This window comes from Chamaea fasciata, unplaced genomic scaffold, assembly GCF_029207755.1.
Source record: "Chamaea fasciata isolate MVZ Bird 193981 ecotype frontalis unplaced genomic scaffold, bChaFas1.0.hap1 SCAF_50, whole genome shotgun sequence".
Taxonomy (NCBI): Eukaryota; Metazoa; Chordata; class Aves; order Passeriformes; family Sylviidae; genus Chamaea; species Chamaea fasciata.
The window spans coordinates 130,134-147,811 of record NW_027094135.1 but is presented as its reverse complement, the minus strand read 5'-3'; the positions used below and the strand labels follow the sequence as shown (position 1 = coordinate 147,811).

Genomic DNA, 17,678 nt, shown 5'->3' with positions numbered 1-17,678 from the left:
CAGCCTGCAAGGGGCTCATTCTCCATGCCCAGACCTCCTAAGGAGACACTCAGCATTAAGATCACTTGTAGAATACGTCTTTCATGTCGGCAATGATCTGAAAAATTAAAAAAAATGCACCCTGTATTAGAAAAAACTCAGGAGGTGCACTTTGAAATCTTCCTCCATAAGAGAACTCCAAACTGGCTCCAAGCAGCTGCACAAGCCCTGGAGACGAAGACAAGTGAAGGAAGAAAAGGAGGTCGTGACTGCTTTCTGGATTTGAATCAGCCCCATGCTGGATTTGGGGCTGAGTCCAGAAGCTCCAGGCACTGAGAGAAGGTTGAAGAAGCTGCTCAAGGAGGCAGAAGCAAAACTCCAAGTCCCTTGGAGCATCCCTGGGCCCCACTGAGGGCAGGGAGTGCCAAAGGCTCCCCAGGGACTGCTGAGAGCAGATCCTTGAGGCCAGGATTGCAGGGAGCCGCAGGCTGTGAGCAGGGAACTGCAATGCTGAGCAAGGCCTGGGCTGGTTGGAGGCAGCAGAAAGGCCAAGCCCTGAGCCCAGGCCTGGCACAGCAGGGCCTGTCCCTCCCGGGTGGCTCGGGGCTGCTTGTGGGGCAGTGGGATGGGAGGGGCAGCAAGGACAAATGGCACAAAGCTGTGTGACACTCCCGATCCTCATGGCACTGGGGGCCAGTGTGACACAGCAGGGCCTCATGGAAACAAGAGGCCGTAATGAGCCTGCGGGGCTGTAACACCCCAGAACACTGAAATAATGGGGGTACCCAAAGGTTCTCTTACTCGAGTTTGGTGCACAAGGAGAAATGCCAACCAGATAGTCTCAGGATGAACAGATGCACAGAATATTCTTATTTGCAAGGAACAGTCAAGGATCATAAGTCCAACTCTTATGTGAATGGCACACAGAGGGACTGAACCCACAACCTTAGTGATATTAGCACCATACTTTAACCAACTGAGCTAAGAGGTCAAAGCAACACACAGCTCTACTGGCAAAATATAGAAAATCAAGGAACTTGGAAAACCATTTAATAAAATATCCAACTCAAAACTCTTATCATAGCAGTAGCTTCATTGACTTAGCCCATTTGACCTGGAAACCTTTACAGAATTACAGAATGACAAAATGACTAGATTGGAAGAGACCTCCAAGATCATTGAGTTCAACCCATGTCCCAACACCTCACCTAAGCCATGGCACCTAGTGCCACATCCAGTCTTTTTTAAAACACATCCAGAGATGGTGATGCCACCACCTCTCCAGTCAGATCATTCCAGAACTTTATCACCCTTTCCGTAAAAATCTTTTTCCTAATTTCCAACCTATATTTCCCTTTGTGCAGCCTTAAGACTCTGTCCTCTCATTCTGTCAGTGGCTGCCTGGAGAAAGAGACCAAGCCCCACCTGACTACAAACACCTTTCAGGGAGTTGTAGAGAGTGATAAGGTCACCTCTGACTCTCCTTTTCTCCAGGCTAAACAACCCCAGCTCCCTCAGTCGTTCCTCACAGGAGTTGTGTTCCAAGCCGCTCACCAACCTTGTTGTCTCCTCCGGACACATTTAAGCATCTCAAGGTTATTCTTAACTGAGGGCTCAGAACTGGACACAGCACTCGAGGTGTGGCCTCAGCAGTGCCGAGTACAGGAGAAGAATGACCTCCCTGCTCCTGCTGGCCACACCATTCCTGATCCAGGCCAGGTGCCATTGGCCTTCTTGGCCACCTGGGCACACTGCTGCCTCATGTTCAGTTGGCTGTCGACCAGAAGCCCCAGGGCCCTTTCTGCCTGGGCACTGTCCAGCCACACCGTCCCCAGCCTAGAGCACTGCAGGGGTTATTGTGGCCAAAATGCGGAACTCAGCACTTGGACTTAATAAACTTCACCTTGTTGCACTCTGCCCACCCATCCAACTGTTCCAGGTCTCTCTGCAGAGCCCTCCTACCTGCCAACAGATCGACAAATGTTCCCAGCTTAGTGTCATCTAAAAATTGACTAATAAGAGATTCAATAGCCCCATCCATGTCGTGAATACAAATGTTGAACAGAGCTGGCCCCAGCACAGACCCCTGAGGAACACCCCTGGTGACTGGCTGCCAGCTGGATGCAGCACCCTTCCCCACCACTCTCTGGGCCCGGCCATGCAGCCAGTTGTTAACCCAGCAAAGAGTGTTCCTGTTCAAGCCGTGGGCTGCCAGCTTTTCCAGGAGCGTGCTGTGGGAGACAGTGCCTAAGGCCTTGCTGAAGTCCCAACAGACAACATCCACAGCCTTTCCCACATCCACCACACAAGTCACCTGGCCATAAAAGGAGACATAAAAACTGGTCAAACATTACCTACCCCTCCTAAACCCATGCTGGCTGGCTCTGATACCCTGGCCATGACACAATATAAACTGCTCCATGACCTTTACCAGCTACTGAGGTCAGGCTAACTGGCCTATAATTACCAGGATCCTCCTTCCCACCCTTCTTGTGAATGGGTGTCACATTGCCCAGCTTCCAGTCATCTGGAATCTCACCAGTGGGCCAGGACTGTTGGTAAATGATGGAGAGCGGCTTCACAAGCTCATCTGCCAGCTCCCTCATCACCCTGGGGTGGATCCCACCTGGGCCCATAGATCTATGAACATCCAAGCAGCTCAGCAGTTCTCTGACTGCCTCCTCCTGGACACTAAGTTCCCTCCCACATCCAGTACAGAACAAAGGTTGGCCTTCCTATTGCAGTTAATATATTTGAAAAACTTTTTTTAATATCCTGTACAAAATTGCCAAATTAAGTTTGAATTGAGCTTTGGACTCCCAAACACTTTTCCTACATGCTCTAGCAATCCCCTTAAATACTCCTTGACCTGACCCTCCTTCCAAAGATGATACATCCTCTTTTTATTCCTAAGTTCCTTCAAAACCTCCTTGCCCATCCAGGCTGGACGTTTGCCTCGTCAGCTCATCTTTTGGCACACAGGGAAAGCCTGTTCCTCTGCCCTCAAGATCTCTGCTTTGAAGCACGCCCACCTTCCCTGGACTCCTTTGTTTTTAAGGGCTGCTTCCCTAGCAACTCCCTGAATAAGTCTTGTAAATAGGCCAAAGTCTGCTGATTGGAAGTCCAGTGTAAAAGTCTTCTTGATGTTCTTCCTGATTTCACCAAATATCGAGAACTCTATAATTTCATCATCACCGTGTCCCAAGGAGCCTCCAACCACCACATCTCCCACCAGCCCTTCTCTATTTGCAAACAACAGGTCGAACATAGGCCCTCCCCTGGTGGGGCTCACTCACCAGCTGCAACAAAAAGTTGTCCTCCATACACTCCAAAACCTTCCTGGACTGCCTCTTTCCTGCTGTATTAAGTTCCCAGCAGATATCTGGCAGCTTAAAGTCACCTACAAGAACAAGGGCTGGTGATCCTGAAACATTCTCCAGCTGCTTTTAGATTAAGTTGTCCACCTCTTCTTCCTGGCTGGGTGGATGATAACAGACTCCCAGCAGGTTCCCCCGGTACCCCGTCCTGTTTTCTTAGGGTACAACGGTAACAATGAAAACCTTACCAAGGGCACAACTCCCAAGTCCACAAGGAAAAGAACAGACAAGCTGTCAAGTTCTTCAAATATTTGTCCTGCTTTGCTGCAAGACTCCTACTGCACACACAGTGTGGAAAGCCAAGGGAAGCTGCAGTTGGTGGCACGTCTTGTGACAGAAGCTGCACCTCGTTCTCCAGGAAGTGTTCTTGGAAAGAGCAGACGGGACTGTGGAGAAGATTCTGGGAAAACTGAAGGATCTTTTAAGAAATGAAATGAAAATGTATAGAACCAATACTAAGATGTCCTTGTCAAATGATTTTGATGCTCCCCTTTTCCATCTTGCACTACTTCTCCATCCCATGAACTACAAATGGATCTCACCTCTAAGATCCATGATTTGGCAAGTTTGAGATGCTGTAAAATACCATGAGCTACACACAATTTGCCTTCCCCTGTTTTTCTTGGAAAGCAATGCTGGAGACACAAGTGCAGTGCTTGGGCCAGGTACAAATTCTGCATTCAGGGAACGTGCTCTGACAGTGTGTGACCCTCAGCAGGGACAATGCACAGCAGCAACCAAGGGGAATGCTCTGCCACAGTGCAGGAGTCAAGACTCTGTGTCTTGGCTCCTGTGGGCAAAGTTCCCGTGTTTGGACAGGCTCGGGGCTGCCCCCGGGGAGCGCGGGGCTCGGCGTGGGGCTGAGCGGGCAACGGACAAACGGACCTGGGGAAAAACGGCCCCGGGGCTTCAGTTGCTACAGCAGCAGCGGCAGCAGCGGCAGCAGCGGCAGCAGCAGCGGCAGCAGCAGCAGAAAAAGGACTTTTCTAGACTTCCTCCTGCTTTTCCTCTTCCTCTCCTGCAGGCCCGCACCCTCTCCCTTAGTCCCGCACCCTCTCCCGATCTCCCTGTCCCGGTGTCCCCGTCCTCTCGCAGTCTCCCTCTCCCCTGCAGGGCCGGGCCATGCCCCCGGCCCGCCCCCGGCCCCGGGTGGGGCTGCCCCGTCTCCGCCCCCGGCCCCGGGCCTCCCGCCGCGGTCTCGCCTCCGCCGGGCTCTGGCTGTCCTGGCGATGGCGGTGGCGGACGAGGATCAGTGCCTGGGGCTTCAGCGGCATCGCCGCCCTTTGCCTTCGCCTGTGCCGAGCCCGGCCCCGGCCCCGGCCCCGGCCCCGGCCCCGGCCCCGGCCCCATCCCCGGCCCCGGCCCCGGCCCCGGCCCCTCCCGGGCCCCGCGGAGGACACAGGCGGCGCTGCCGCTCCCGCGGCCTCCGCCGCGGCTTCCCCGGCCCGAGCTCCGCCGCTCGGCAGCGTGGCCGCCGGCTCCGAGCTGCCGCTTTCGCGTTGCCAGGAGCGAACGCCTGGGGATTCCCGGCCCGGGGCGGTTGAGGGGCGCTCGGGGGCTGTTGCTGGCCCCGGGCCGAGCACTGACAGCCACGTCTCGCCGGCAGGGAAGGCGCAGCAGGGCCTCCAGGAGCAGTACCGGCTGGGTTCGCTGCTGGGACGCGGCGGCTTCGGAAGAGTCTTCGCAGGGACGCGGCTCTCGGACGGCGCACCGGTGAGCGGCGGGGCTGGCGGCGGGCGCAGGAGGAGGAGGAGGAGGGCGGAGGAGGAAGAGCATGGGGCTGGGCAGCGTGGGCAGCGAGCTCAGGCCGCTGCTCCCCTTGGCTTGCAGGTGGCCATCAAAAGGGTGCCACGGAACCGCGTCCGGCACTGGGGAGAGCTGGTGAGTGAGCGGGGGCCAGCGGGAGAAGCCGGGGCGTGCCGGGCGGGGACGAGCCGAGGCTCGGCAGGGTGGAAGGCGCCAGGACGCCTCGAGGGAGAGCGGGCGTGGGGCCAGCGGAGGGTGCAGAACATCCCGGGCTGGGTGAGGTCTTCCCCACCCCTGGCACGGCCTCAGCCCCACTGACGGCATCGTGGTCCTCCCACAGCCCAACGGCACCAGCGCACCGCTGGAGATCGTGCTGCTGGACAGGGTCTCCACTGGCTTCCCTGGTGTCGTCCAGCTGCTGGACTGGCTTGAGCTCCCCAGTGAAATCGTGATGGTGCTGGAGCGCCCGCAGCGGTGTCAGGACCTCCAGCATTTCATTCGGGCACGGAGGTTCCTGTCCGAGGAGGTGGCGCGGGAGCTGTTCCGCCAGGTGCTGGAGGCCGTGCGGCACTGCACCAGCTGCGGGGTCCTGCACAGAGACATCAAACCAGAGAACATCCTGGTTGACCTGGCCACCGGGCAGGCCAAATTGATCGATTTTGGCTGTGGCACCTACCTTCAAGACACGGCATACACGCAGTTTGCAGGTGAGCCCACGCAAGGATGTGCTCCCAGCTCCTGACATCTCATGGCCCAACATCTCACAGCCCAACCTGGGTGTGGCAGTGGGGATTCTCCCTTTTGCTGCCACTCATGGCACTGAGACTTCAGCTGAGTTGCTTTTGAGCAGGGGTGGGTTGGGGCCCAGCTTCCAGCCCTGCTGGCAGCCTTTGCCAGCCACTCTGCCCAGGACTGGGGCTGGGGCAGCCAGCCCGACAGAAACACCCGTGGGTGGGGCTATCAGAGAGCGTGGAGTCAGAACCTGTGCACCAGCCAGTTTGGTGTGCAGGTGAGAAAGGGCTTGGACTGCTCCTCTGGCCTTCTTTGTCTTGTGTTCATAATGTTATTTGGGGCAATGCAGGCAGGGAGAAGGAAGGCATGGTTTTCCTCCTGCTCTGAGTGGGTTTTTTCTTGTTCTGGTCAGGCCTTTCCAGGGCTTCTGCTGCCCTTTTCCTACACCAGTGGTTTCTTTTCCAATGCCCGTTTTTCACACAAAGCCCAGGTCCTGGTGGGAGGGCAGCGGGTCACACCATGTGCCACTGGGGCAGTCCCCACATGCCCAGGGATGCTGGGGCCAGGCTCTGGGAGCAGCAGCATCCCCCTGATGAACTCCATCTGTATTCCACAGGAACACCAGCATACAGCCCCCCAGAATGGACCGACTTTGGCTGGTACTATGGCGAGCCAGCTACCATCTGGTCCCTGGGCATGCTCCTGCACCAGATGGTCTGCGGGCAGCACCCTTTCAGGCGTGGCTGGAACATCAGCTGGGGCCAGCTCCCGCTGCCACAACGGCTCTCTCAAGGTGGATCCTCATCTCTGGGCACGGGGGGAATACCAGTGCTGGGAGACAGCAGTTGGCTCGTGAGCATCCTGCTCTGGCAGCTGCTGAGGAGGTGGCACATGTCCTGCTCTCCTGCTCTCCTCCAAAACAGGGAATTGATGGGAAAGTTTAGGCCCAGCTCTGAGCACATCCAGCATGGCCTGGGCATGGGAATATGGGGCAAAGCAGCCAGGGGCCTTCTCCAACTGACTGGCAGTTTCTGGTTTCTCTTCCCAGAGTGCAAGGATCTCATCAGGTGCTGTTTAGCCGTGGATGACATGGAAAGGCCTTCATTAGAAGACCTTTTTGGTGATCCTTGGATGCAGGAGATTCATCTGGAGTAGAAGAAGGGAGAGAGCCAGAGGCTCATTTTGATGCGGGGCCCTGGTAAGTTCCAGCTGCACACATGCCTTGGCAATCAGAAGCAAAGAAAGCCAGACTTTTTGTGCTGCCTGTGTCACTGCACAGGGGTCATCAGGTGGGCACAGGCAGCCCTTGTGCTGGAGCTGAGCTGCTCTGCCCACCACTGGTGGCTGCCGTGCGAGTTGTTTTGGCTTGTGCTGGTTCACTGACAGCTGGGGCCCTGGGCAGAACACTGACAGCCTGGTCTCACCCCCAGGGAAGGAGAAGGAGCCCCTGGAGAAGCTGGACCAGGTGGGGCTGCTGCTGCTGGAGACAGCGAGGACGACAACAAGGATGACAACCTCTTCCTGAACCTGGCCACCAGCAATTGAAGGTGATGGACTTCAATTCTGGCACCTTCTTCAAAGCCAGGCTCCACAGCCAATTTGCAGATGAGTTCACACACAGGGGGATGCTCCCAGATTTGGGCATTGCACAGCCTGGCCGGGAACCAAAGGTTCCCCCCTTTCCTAGGGCTGATGCAACTGATTGTTCAGTGGGCTGCCAAGCTGCTTTTTGGCAGGGCTGGGGGCACGGGCTGGGGTGGTTCTGAAATGGGAGTCGGCTCCTGGCCCTGCCAACAGCCGCCACCCCCCACCATGCCCTGGGCTGGGGCTGGGGCAGCTGGCCCGACACAAACAAAGCCCCAAGGTGGGAGCAGAGGTGGGATTCCAGAACCTGTGCTCGGCTGCTTTGCTTTGCCGGCAAGGAAGGGCTTGGGCTGCTCCACTCCCTTTGTTTTCTTTGGGATCACCATTAGTTTGGGGGGCAGTGTAGGGGGGGAAGAGTGAAAGCATGGGCTTCCCTCAGTGGTGGGTGGGTTTTTCCCTAGCATGCAGGGCATGGGGGCTTCCTCAACCTCTGACAGAGATAGGATCTTTTACCATTTCCCTTTTTTTCCTTTTTTGTCTGTAATCTCTTTTTGTTAATTTGATGTTTGTTTTTCTAAAGGAAGCCTTCTAGGTGGTGTCCAGTCTTGACTGGGAAGTGCTTGGGACCAGCTGTGGAGTGGATGAAGGAGAAGGCTGAGGACGTGGTTTGGGAGCAGCTTTTCTTCGCGCGGCAGATGGCGTGAGGTGTGTCCCCGTCTTGTTGGCACGGGTGGGGTAAGAGCTTTTGGGAGATGGCAGCCAGCACAGGAGCATCCTGCTCTGGGCAGCTGCTGGGGAGGTGGATCTGGCCTGGCTGGCTGCAGGCTGGGCACGTGTCCTGCCCTCCTGCTCTGCCGCCAAAGGCAGCAATGATGGGCAGCTTTGGGCCCCGCTCTGAGCACGGCCAGCATGGCCTGGGCACCGCGGGCGGCTGGGACAAGGGCACAGGAGCCTTCAGCTGACGGGCGGTTTCTGGTTTCTGTCCTTGCAGCCGGGCTCTGCGGATGCTGAGGCTGCTCTGGGCTCTGCCCGGGCTCTGCTGGAGCTCAGCACCGGGCCGGGATCAGCCAAAGAAGAAACGGTGTGACCTGCAGCAGACTTGCCTTGAGCATTTCGGCAATGCAGCTCAAGTTTGCAGAGGGCGCATCTCCAAGGGAAAACATGACACCTCCCCAAAATAAACTTGTTTAATACCTTCTGAAATGAAATCAATCTGGGGTGACACCAAATGACATTTTTCAGCTTGCTCAAGCTGTAGCTCAGGCCTTCTCTGAACAGTTCTGTCCCTCACCTGCATTTTCCTTCACAACTGCTCCCTATTTTCCCCCAGTGAGTTCCCAGCTGATTGCAGTCTCCATCACACACAGGGCCCCCCAAGTGCCCGCCCGGACCCCGAATTATCCGACAGAATCCTTTAGTGCCCCGCCAGGGGCCCACGTGGCTCCCCCAAGTGTCCTCCAGACCCTTAAGTTCTCTAGAAATTCCTTCCCCAGCTCCAAAACATCCCCAAATGGGCCCCAGAAACGTCTCCGTGGACCCCAAAGTAGCCCCTTTTACCCTCTCTGAGAAAATGATGAATACGATTACAAAAGGACTAAAAACAGGACTAATTAGCATAAGAAGGGACAAATCAATAGCCAGTAGAGGTCAATGAATTAATGAAGGGAATTGTGTTACTTAGAACAAATGACCAATATTGTCTTTAGTTGCTAAACATGTGTACCTTTTTCAATTTAAATCTAAAATTAGGTATGTAAAGAACAATAATAACATAAATCTGGAAAATATGATTTTAAAATTAATTACATTTTATTTTTTTAACGTAATTTTTTTTATGTTTTGGGATGTCAGTCCTTGGTGGGTGAGGTTAGACATGGTGAGGTTGGGGTGAGGAGCAGGTTGTCCAAACAAGGTCAGCCTGCAAGGGGCTCATTCTTCACCATGCCCAGACCTCCTAAGGAGACATTCTGAATTAAGATCACTTGGGGAATGCTTCTGTCACTTCTTCAATGAACTGAAATATAAAAAATGTGCCCTTGGTTAAAAACAAAACAAAACAAAACAAAACCAAAAACCCCACACTTGGAAATCTTCCTCCTTAACAGAACTCCAAACTGACTCCAAGCAGCTGCACAAGCCTTAAATGATAAGGACGGGCAAGGAGACCAGCTCCTTCTCAATGCCATTACTAAGATCAGCTATGGGTGTGGGGGGGCTCAAAGAGCTGCGCCCACCGCCACTGCCCCCGACGAATAACGCAGGGAAGAAGCTAATCACCACTGCCACAGGGCAGAGCCAGGCTTTCCACCCTCGCAAAAGTCCCTTGGACAGAACCCCAGGAAAAACACTCATAACTCGTGGTCTAGAGATGCCTGTCTGGTCGAGTGCTGTTTAAGTTATGGGGACGAGGCGAAATCCGGCCCTGATTGCTGTCAGGTTCTCTATGGTTCTGCCGACCCAGAGGGGTTTGTCTTAGCCCTTGGTTTCATGTTGGCTCGTTGTTTTTAGGGGTTTTTTTCCGCTCCTTCTGGGCGCTGAGGTCCGTGGGAGTCTTCTTCATTTACATACCGGGTGGAGTCACCGGTTGCCGTGCGGGAGCCAGCAGGGCGGGAGCCGGCAGGGCAGGAACAGGTACTCGACGGGGAAGAATACAGTTCTAAAGGAAGAGACTTTGAGGTAAATAGCATTTACCAGGGAAAGCATTACAATAACAATGGGTATGGGGTAAACAGTATTTAACAAAGCAGACCTTTCAATAAGGTACGAGATACTGCGATAAGTAGCCTTTAACGAGAGAAGGCAGGTATGGGGTAAACGGTATTTAACAAAGGAGACCTTTCAATAGGTACAAGATAACAAGGTCACCAGTATTTTAACTGAGAGAAGGCACCTTACAGTAGAAATCTTTAACTGAGTTTAGAAATTTGTATTTTATTTCTTACATTGGAGACATGAAGACAACTGAAGAGAGAGAAAGAGCTCGTGAAGGTATTCTGTATTTTCATGAGCCCCACACTGGATTTGGGGCTGAGTCCAGGACGCTTAGGCATGGAGAGAGGGTTGAAGAAGCTGCTCAAGGAGGCAGAAGCAAAACTCCAAGTCCCTTGGAGCATCCCTGGGCCCCACTGAGGGCAGGGAGTGCCAAAGGCTCCCCAGGGACTGCTGAGAGCAGATCCTTGAGGCCAGGATTGCAGGGAGCCGCAGGCTGTGAGCAGGGAACTGCAATGCTGAGCAAGGCCTGGGCTGGTTGGAGGCAGCAGAAAGGCCAAGCCCTGAGCCCAGGCCTGGCACAGCAGGGCCTGTCCCTCCCGGGTGGCTCGGGGCTGCTTGTGGGGCAGTGGGATGGGAGGGGCAGCGAGGACAAATGGCACAAAGCTGCAAGCCCTGCCAGCCTCCTCAGGGAGGGGCCGGGCAGGAGCAAAGTGCAGCCCCTGAAAGGAAAGTTCCTTCTGTGGGGCCTGCAGAGGCGCTGGCAGAGCCCAGGGGACAAAGGCCTGGGTGCCTGTGGCCCTGCCAGCCCTGCCCAGCCCTTGGCCATGTGTCCTGCAGGCTGTGCCCCCTGTGCGTGCTGCTGCTGTGCCCTGGCCGGCTGCACACGCCCATCTCGCTGTCCCCCCAGCATTTCTCAGCCCAGCATTTCTGTGCCCTCCCTGGGCTCCCTGCACCCAGCGCTGCCGGCTCCTGGCACACAGAGCCAGGCCATGGCCCGGCCTCACGCTGGGACACCTCCTGCACCAAAATTCTGCCCTGGAGGGACTTTTCTTTTTGCTCAGCTCCAGGCTGAACCTTTCAAGCTTTGGGGAGGTTTTCTTCTCTTCCCAGTGCCAAGGAAAGCTCTGTCTGCTGCTGTTCACAAACAGAGAAGGGCTGGTGGGAGATGTGCTGATCAGAAGCTGTTTGACGTACAATGACCATGAAATTATAGAGTTTTTATATATTCTGTGAAAGAAGGAGGGGCATCAACAAAATTCTGCAGTGGATTTACAGAGGGCAGAATTTGATTTATTCAGGATGCAGATTTGTGGAGTGCCAAATCAAGTGCTGACATTTTTAAGGGAAACAGCCCTTAAAAACAAAGGGGTCCAGGAAAGATGGACACAAATCAGGAAAGAAATCTTGAAGGAGCAGGAACAGCCTGTCCCTCTGTGCCAAAATATGAGCTAGCAAGGAAAATGACTGACCTGCTTGGACATGGGGCTTCAACAGGAACTCATGGGAAAAAAGGAGGGTTCATTGCTATTGGACAGAGGGGCAGGAAAATCAGGAAATGTTGAAGGATGTTGTTAGGTCATGCAGAAAGAAAACTAGAGAGGTGAAAGCTCAATTAGAACTTAACCAGGTTGCTTCTGTAAAGGATAATACAAATGGTTTTATAAATATATTACTGGCAAAAGGAGGTATAAAGACAACCTCCATTATTTGTTGGATATGGCTGGGGGGGAATATAGTAACTAAATTGAGGAAAAGGCTGAGGTACTTAGCCCTTTCTTTGCCTCCGTTTTCAACAATAAGACTTGTCCTCAGGACGAGTGTTCTCCTGAGCTGGTAGATGGGCACAGGGAGCAGAAGAGCCCCCCTGTAATCCAGGAGGAAGCAGCTGCTGACCTGCTGAGCCACTCAGATGCTCACAGGTGTCTCTGGGACCAGACGGGATCCCTCCTAGGGGGATGAGGGAGCTGGTGGATGAGCTCCCCAAGCTGCTCTCCATCATTTCTCATCAGTCCTGGCTCCCCAGGGAGGTCCCAGAGGACTGGAGGTGCCAATGTGAGCCCATCCCCAAGAAGGGCTGGCAGGAGGATCTGGGGAACTCCAGGCCTGTCAGCCTGACCTCGGTGCCCAGCAAGGTTATGGAACAGATCACCTTGAGTGCCATCACACGGCACCCACAGGATGGCCCAGGGATCAGACCCAGCCAGCGTGGATTTCAACATCTGCATTGATGGTCTGGATAAGAGGATTGAGTCCACCATCAGCAAATTTGCAGCTGACACCAAGCTGGGTGTGAGTGTGGATCTGCTGGAGGGTAGGAGGGCTCTGCACAGGGCCCTGGACAGGCTGGATCCAGGGCCCAAATCCAGCAATGGGAGGTTTAAAAAGACCAAGGGCTGGGTCCTGCAATTGGGCCACAACAACCCCTGCAGTGCTACAGGCTGGGGACAGAGCGGCTGGACAGTGGCCAGGCAGAAACGGACCTGAGGGGACTGCTGGACAGCAGGCTGGACATGAGGCAGCAGTGTGCCCAGGTGGCCAAGAAGGCCAATGGCTCCTGGCCTGGATCAGGAATGGTGTGGCCAGCTGGGGCAGAGCTGCTGTGCCATCACTGATCTGTCCCCAGTTAGCACACAGACATTGCTGCTGCAGCTCCAGAGAATGAAACAAAAGGGGGATCTCCAGGGAAGACTTTGCTGGGAGATCCTTTACTTCATTTAGAGCGACTGAGAGCACAGTTCCTCATTGACGCAGTCTGGGGCCACAGCGAAGAAGAAGAGAATCAAAAAGAGAAGAGGCACAAACAATGGCCTTTCTATGTGGACAATGTTGAAAAACAAGAACACAGGAAAACAAAACCAAAAAAACCCCACAACCAAACAAAAAAGAACTATCAAAGATGACTTTTATTATATTCGATTTTCAGAAACCTGCCTATAGTTTAGTGTTTGTGAAATTGTCCAGTGATCAGTGTCCACACTGCAGCCTTGAGCTCCTGGTTCCTCAGGCTGTAGATGACGGGGTTCAGGGCTGGAGACACCACTGAGTACAGAACTGACAATGCCAGATCCAGGGATGGGGAGGAGATGGAGGGGGGCTTCAGGTATACAAAAAATGAGGTGCTGAGGAACAGGGAGACCACAGCCAGGTGAGGGAGGCAGGTGGAAAAGGCTTTGTGCCGTCCCTGCTGAGAGGCAATCCTCAGCACAGCTCTGAAGATCTGCACATAGGAGAAAACAATGAAAATGAAACAGCCAAAAGCTAAACAGACACCAACCACAATAACCCAAACTGCCCTAAATTTGGAGTGTGAGCAGGAAAGCTTAAGGATGTGTGGGATTTCACAGAAGAACTGGCCCAGGACATTGCCATGGCACAGGGGCAGGGAAAATGTATTGGCTGTGTTCAGCAGAGCATTGAGAAAGGCACTGGCCCAGGCAGCTCCTGCCATGTGGGCACAAGCTCTGCTGCCCAGGAGGGTCCCGTAGTGCAGGGGTTTGCAGATGGACACGTAGCGGTCGTAGCACATGATGGTCAGGAGGGAAACCTCTGCTGAAATGAAAAACACAAACAGAAAGAGCTGTGCAGCACATCCTGCATAGGAGATGGTCCTGGTGTCCCAGAGGGAATTGTGCATGGCTTTGGGGACAGTGGTGAGGATGGAGCCCAGGTCGCTGAGGGCCAGGTTGAGCAGGAAGAAGAACATGGGGCTGTGCAGGTGGTGGCCGCAGGCTACGGCGCTGATGACGAGGCCGTTGCCCAGGAGGGCAGCCAGGGAGATGCCCAGGAAGAGGCAGAAGTGCAGGAGCTGCAGCTGCCGCGTGTCTGCCAATGCCAGCAGGAGGAAGTGGCTGATGGAACTGCTGTTGGACATTTGCTGTGTCTGGACATGCCAACCTGCAGAAGGAGGAAAGACAGTGATATTTGAGGGGAGATTTCTCACAGAAAAGTCAAAGCCAATTCCCATAGACCATTCTCTGCCACTTAATACCACTCTTTTGTCTATATCTGGGAGATCTTCCTTCACCTTGGTTGCTGAAGCCCTGATTGCTGCTGGCCATTGTTCAGTGGGGAGCCAGACCCTGACCTGCAGGACACCTGGGAGTCAGCCCTGACCCCCAGTCAGTGCAGGGGAACAGTGAGGGCAGGGGCCAGTCCTGGTGTTTGAACTTGAACAAAGAATCTCCTGCTAATGCACGGGAGCTGCCAGAGCATGGGAGGGGATTGCAGGAGGCAGAAAGAGAGATTCTTCTGAACCTGGGGACAACAGAGAGTCCAGTGAGGTAGGAGGATTGTCTGAGCCTTAGTGCAGACTGAGGGGAGCTCCTTTGTTCCTGTGACCTGTTCCCAGCTGCCTGGATTTGCACCTTTCTGAGCTCCAATCCTGTGCTATCCTAGAAAGCCAGGAGACACTGCTGAGAGCAGAGGGATCCCTGGCACACAAAGTGACCCCTGCCTTTCCCTAAATCAGGGAGATTCGGCTCATTCCCAGCCTGCCCTGCCCAGAGCTCCCCGGGGCAGAGGGAGCTGGGACACCCCATTGCTGTGCTCAGCCTGCACAGGAGGAGCCCAAGGGCTGGGCCTGAGCCTGCAGCTGGAACTGCCATTCCCAGAGAGCCCGTCAGCAATGCCAGCAGCACCTGGGCAAGGCAAGGAAAGAGAGAGCTGGGCCCTGAGGAAAAGCCTTTCCCTGCCCAGCCCTGCACAGCCCCTCCCAGGCAGCAGCAGTGCAGGACAGTGGCCCTCAGGCCCTGGTCAGCAGGCAATGGGCACATGGCAGGAGAGATGCCCTGCATCTCTGGGGCTGCTCTGCCGGCCCAGGAGGGGACTGAGGGCCCCGAGCCCCCGGGCTGAGGGCTGTGCTGGCTGGGAGGGGACACAAGAGCTGTGCTGCTCAGGGCAGTGTGTGCCCTGCAGGGCAGGGCCGGCAGGTGCCACATGTCCCCTGCAGCAGGGCTTCCCTCAGCACTGCCTCCCTCCCTCCCTGCCCACGGCTCTGCTGCTGGAGCTGTCCCAGCCCGAGCTGTTCCTGTGGCCCCGGGCTCCTTCCCTGCCAGAGCTGCCAGAGCCCAGCCCAGCCCTGGGCCAGCTCTGCCCTGCAGCTGCTCGGAGCTGCAGGATTAAAGAGCAGCTCCCCCAGGCCTGGGCACCATGGAAAGGTGATGCTGGATGGATCTGGAGGCTGGGGAAGTGGAGGCACTTGCTGAGGTTCCCAGGAATCCTCATCCTGATGCTTTAAGAGCCTCAGCCCTTGCTCTGCCCTGCACAGCTGAGTTTCCATTGCTGCCAAGTTGAGTCAGGGAAAAATGGGAGTACAAATTCAGGAAAGCAGAAACACAAGCAGGAAACTCCTTCCCTGAACGAGCTCATGAAAAGTCCCCTCAGAAATTACCTGGGCATGAGCTGGAGCTCTGAGCAGCCCTGGCACACATAGCACCCTCTCCACAGCAGCAGGACCTACCCTGGCAGGAGTCACTCACTGCACCCACAGCTCCCCTCCAGCATCCATGGGAGCTGCCAGGCAGGCTGAGAGCTGCCCCTGGCAGGTGACAGATCCCCCGGCCTGGCCAAGAGCCCTCAGGGCTGCAGCACCTGCTCTGCACGACAGCCCTGGGCACCCCTGGCTGCAGCCCCAGCTTCAGCCCCTGCAGCCGTCCCTGGCAGCAGGAGCCGTCCTGCCCTGTCCCTCTGACGGTGCGCAGGGCAGCCCCGCTCTGGAGCACATCCTCCCCCAAAGCAGAAAGGGCAGCAGAGCCATCCTTACAGTGCTGTCAGTCCTGTCCTGGGTCAGCTTTAGGAGATCCCTGCAGCCAGAGACTGACTGTGTCTGAAGTGGTGAACATTTCTTCACGAAGAAGCTCAGAATTTTTAAAAGTTGTGAAGATTTTTCCGTGAATTATCTCAGAATTGTCCTTCCAGTTGCTTTCAGCCTCTGTCTGCTTCACAGCTCTCAGGTGCCTGCAGGCAGTGCCCTCAGCCCTGCTGGGCTGGTAGAGGAGCTGCTTCTGAGGAGAAATGTCTTTTAAAATCTCTTCTTGGTTGCCAGGAGGTGCCTCTGTTTCAGGAGCCCGGCCCAGCTCAGCAGCACAGACAAAGTACCAGGATTTTAATGACCCTCTTGGGGCTTTGGTGTTGTTTATATCAGACTCAGTCCCTAAGAGAGTGTTTAAAAAACTTCCTGAGAACTCCTAATCAGATTGAAACTCCAAAGTTTCTTGAAGTTTTAATGGGTCCACTGAGGGACACAACTGAGAAAGTGTCCCCAGGTTCCAGTTACAGAACACTGCAGGCAGTGATGACAGGTGGGGACAAACAAGGCAAAGGTGTCTGTGATGCTGAGCAAACCTGCATGTGTTTCAGGAATGCAAAGGGCCAAGGCCCGAGCCCCAGCACCTGCCAAGGCACATCCTGTCCCTCCCTCAGTGCTCAGGGCTCTTCCCGGCCCACTGGGATGTGGGGATGTGCAATGCCAAGGGCAGCAGCATGGGGCGGCCCCTGCCAGGCTGCTGAGCAGGGACAAGGAGGCAATGAGGCCCCAGGCCTGCAAGGGTCACTTGTCTCCTCCTCATGGCTCAGGCCCAGGCCCAGCAGCCATGGCCAAAGTGCTGCAGGAGTTGGCTCTGTCAGGGCCTTGCAACTGCTGCCCATCCCTGTGCCCTGTGCAGCCCAGGCTGTGCTACGGTGTCCGTGCCCTGCGCCTCTGTCCCTGCAGGCTGTCGTCATCCCCCGGCTGCCCCACCTGGCTGGGCCCTTCCTTTGCTGACAGCTCTGCGTCCTGCCTGCCTCTGCCTGGCCACACAGAGCCTTGGGCTGCTCCAGACTCCTTCGGGGGGACATGTTGCACCACAGCCCTGCCCTGGGATGGAAATTCCTTCGTTTTTGTTCCCAGTCTGGGCTCCCCCAGGTGCCCATGGCATTATTTTTTCCTTTCTCTGGCTGTTCTCTATGATGTCAAAAGGATCCACCATCTCTGAAACCACCCTTCAAGCACTCCCAGGGCTCTCATCCCCTGTCCCCAGACTCCACTCCAGTGAGCACTGAGCTCCTTCATCCCTAGATTGTGGCCTTGTGCTTGATGCCATGGGCACCTGGACAAGAATGGTTCTTTTCTATAGAAAGGAAACCCAGGGTTTTGAAGGCAGATGAGAGGCACTCACCTGAGGCCAAAGCAAACCAGACCTGTCTGTCCTTGCAGTTTTGTCTGAAAGGAGCCCTTGATTATATGTGGAGTTTTGGAGGTGGGATTCCATTTCAGCTATTGGTGCCAGGACTGGAATGACAGTTCTTCTAAACAAAAAGGGATGGACAGAGCCCCAGTGTTTCAAAGGCTGATTAGATGCAGCCCCAAGGAAGCCAACACCAGCAAGACCTGTTTGTCATGGAAGCTTTTGTCTGGTAGCAATCCTTGGATAGATGGAGTTTAGGAGGCCAAATCCCAGCTTTGTCCATGGATGTCAGGACAGGAAGGGCAGTTCTTTTCCACAGGAAAGAAAGTAGGGAGCCCCAGTGTTTCAAAGGCAGGTGAGAGCTGGCCCTCAGGAAGCCAAGGGA

At 55.1% G+C, this 17,678-nt stretch overlaps 1 protein-coding gene across 1 annotated transcript; it reads right to left on the bottom strand.

The window, feature by feature from the left end:
* Nucleotides 1–13,068: 13,068 nt before the first annotated feature.
* On the bottom strand, nucleotides 13,069–14,094 carry LOC136304102 (olfactory receptor 14C36-like). The gene has a single exon (XM_066207762.1). The coding sequence runs from the start codon at nucleotides 14,092–14,094 to the stop codon at nucleotides 13,069–13,071; it is 1,026 nt and encodes a 341-aa protein (XP_066063859.1).
* Between the last annotated feature and the right edge of the window lie 3,584 nt (nucleotides 14,095–17,678).

What these genes read in the sequence shown, in the direction of transcription:
- LOC136304102 (XM_066207762.1), bottom strand. Translation starts at nt 14,094, where the DNA reads ATGGGAATTGGCTTTGACTTTTCTGTGAGAAATCTCCCCTCAAATATC.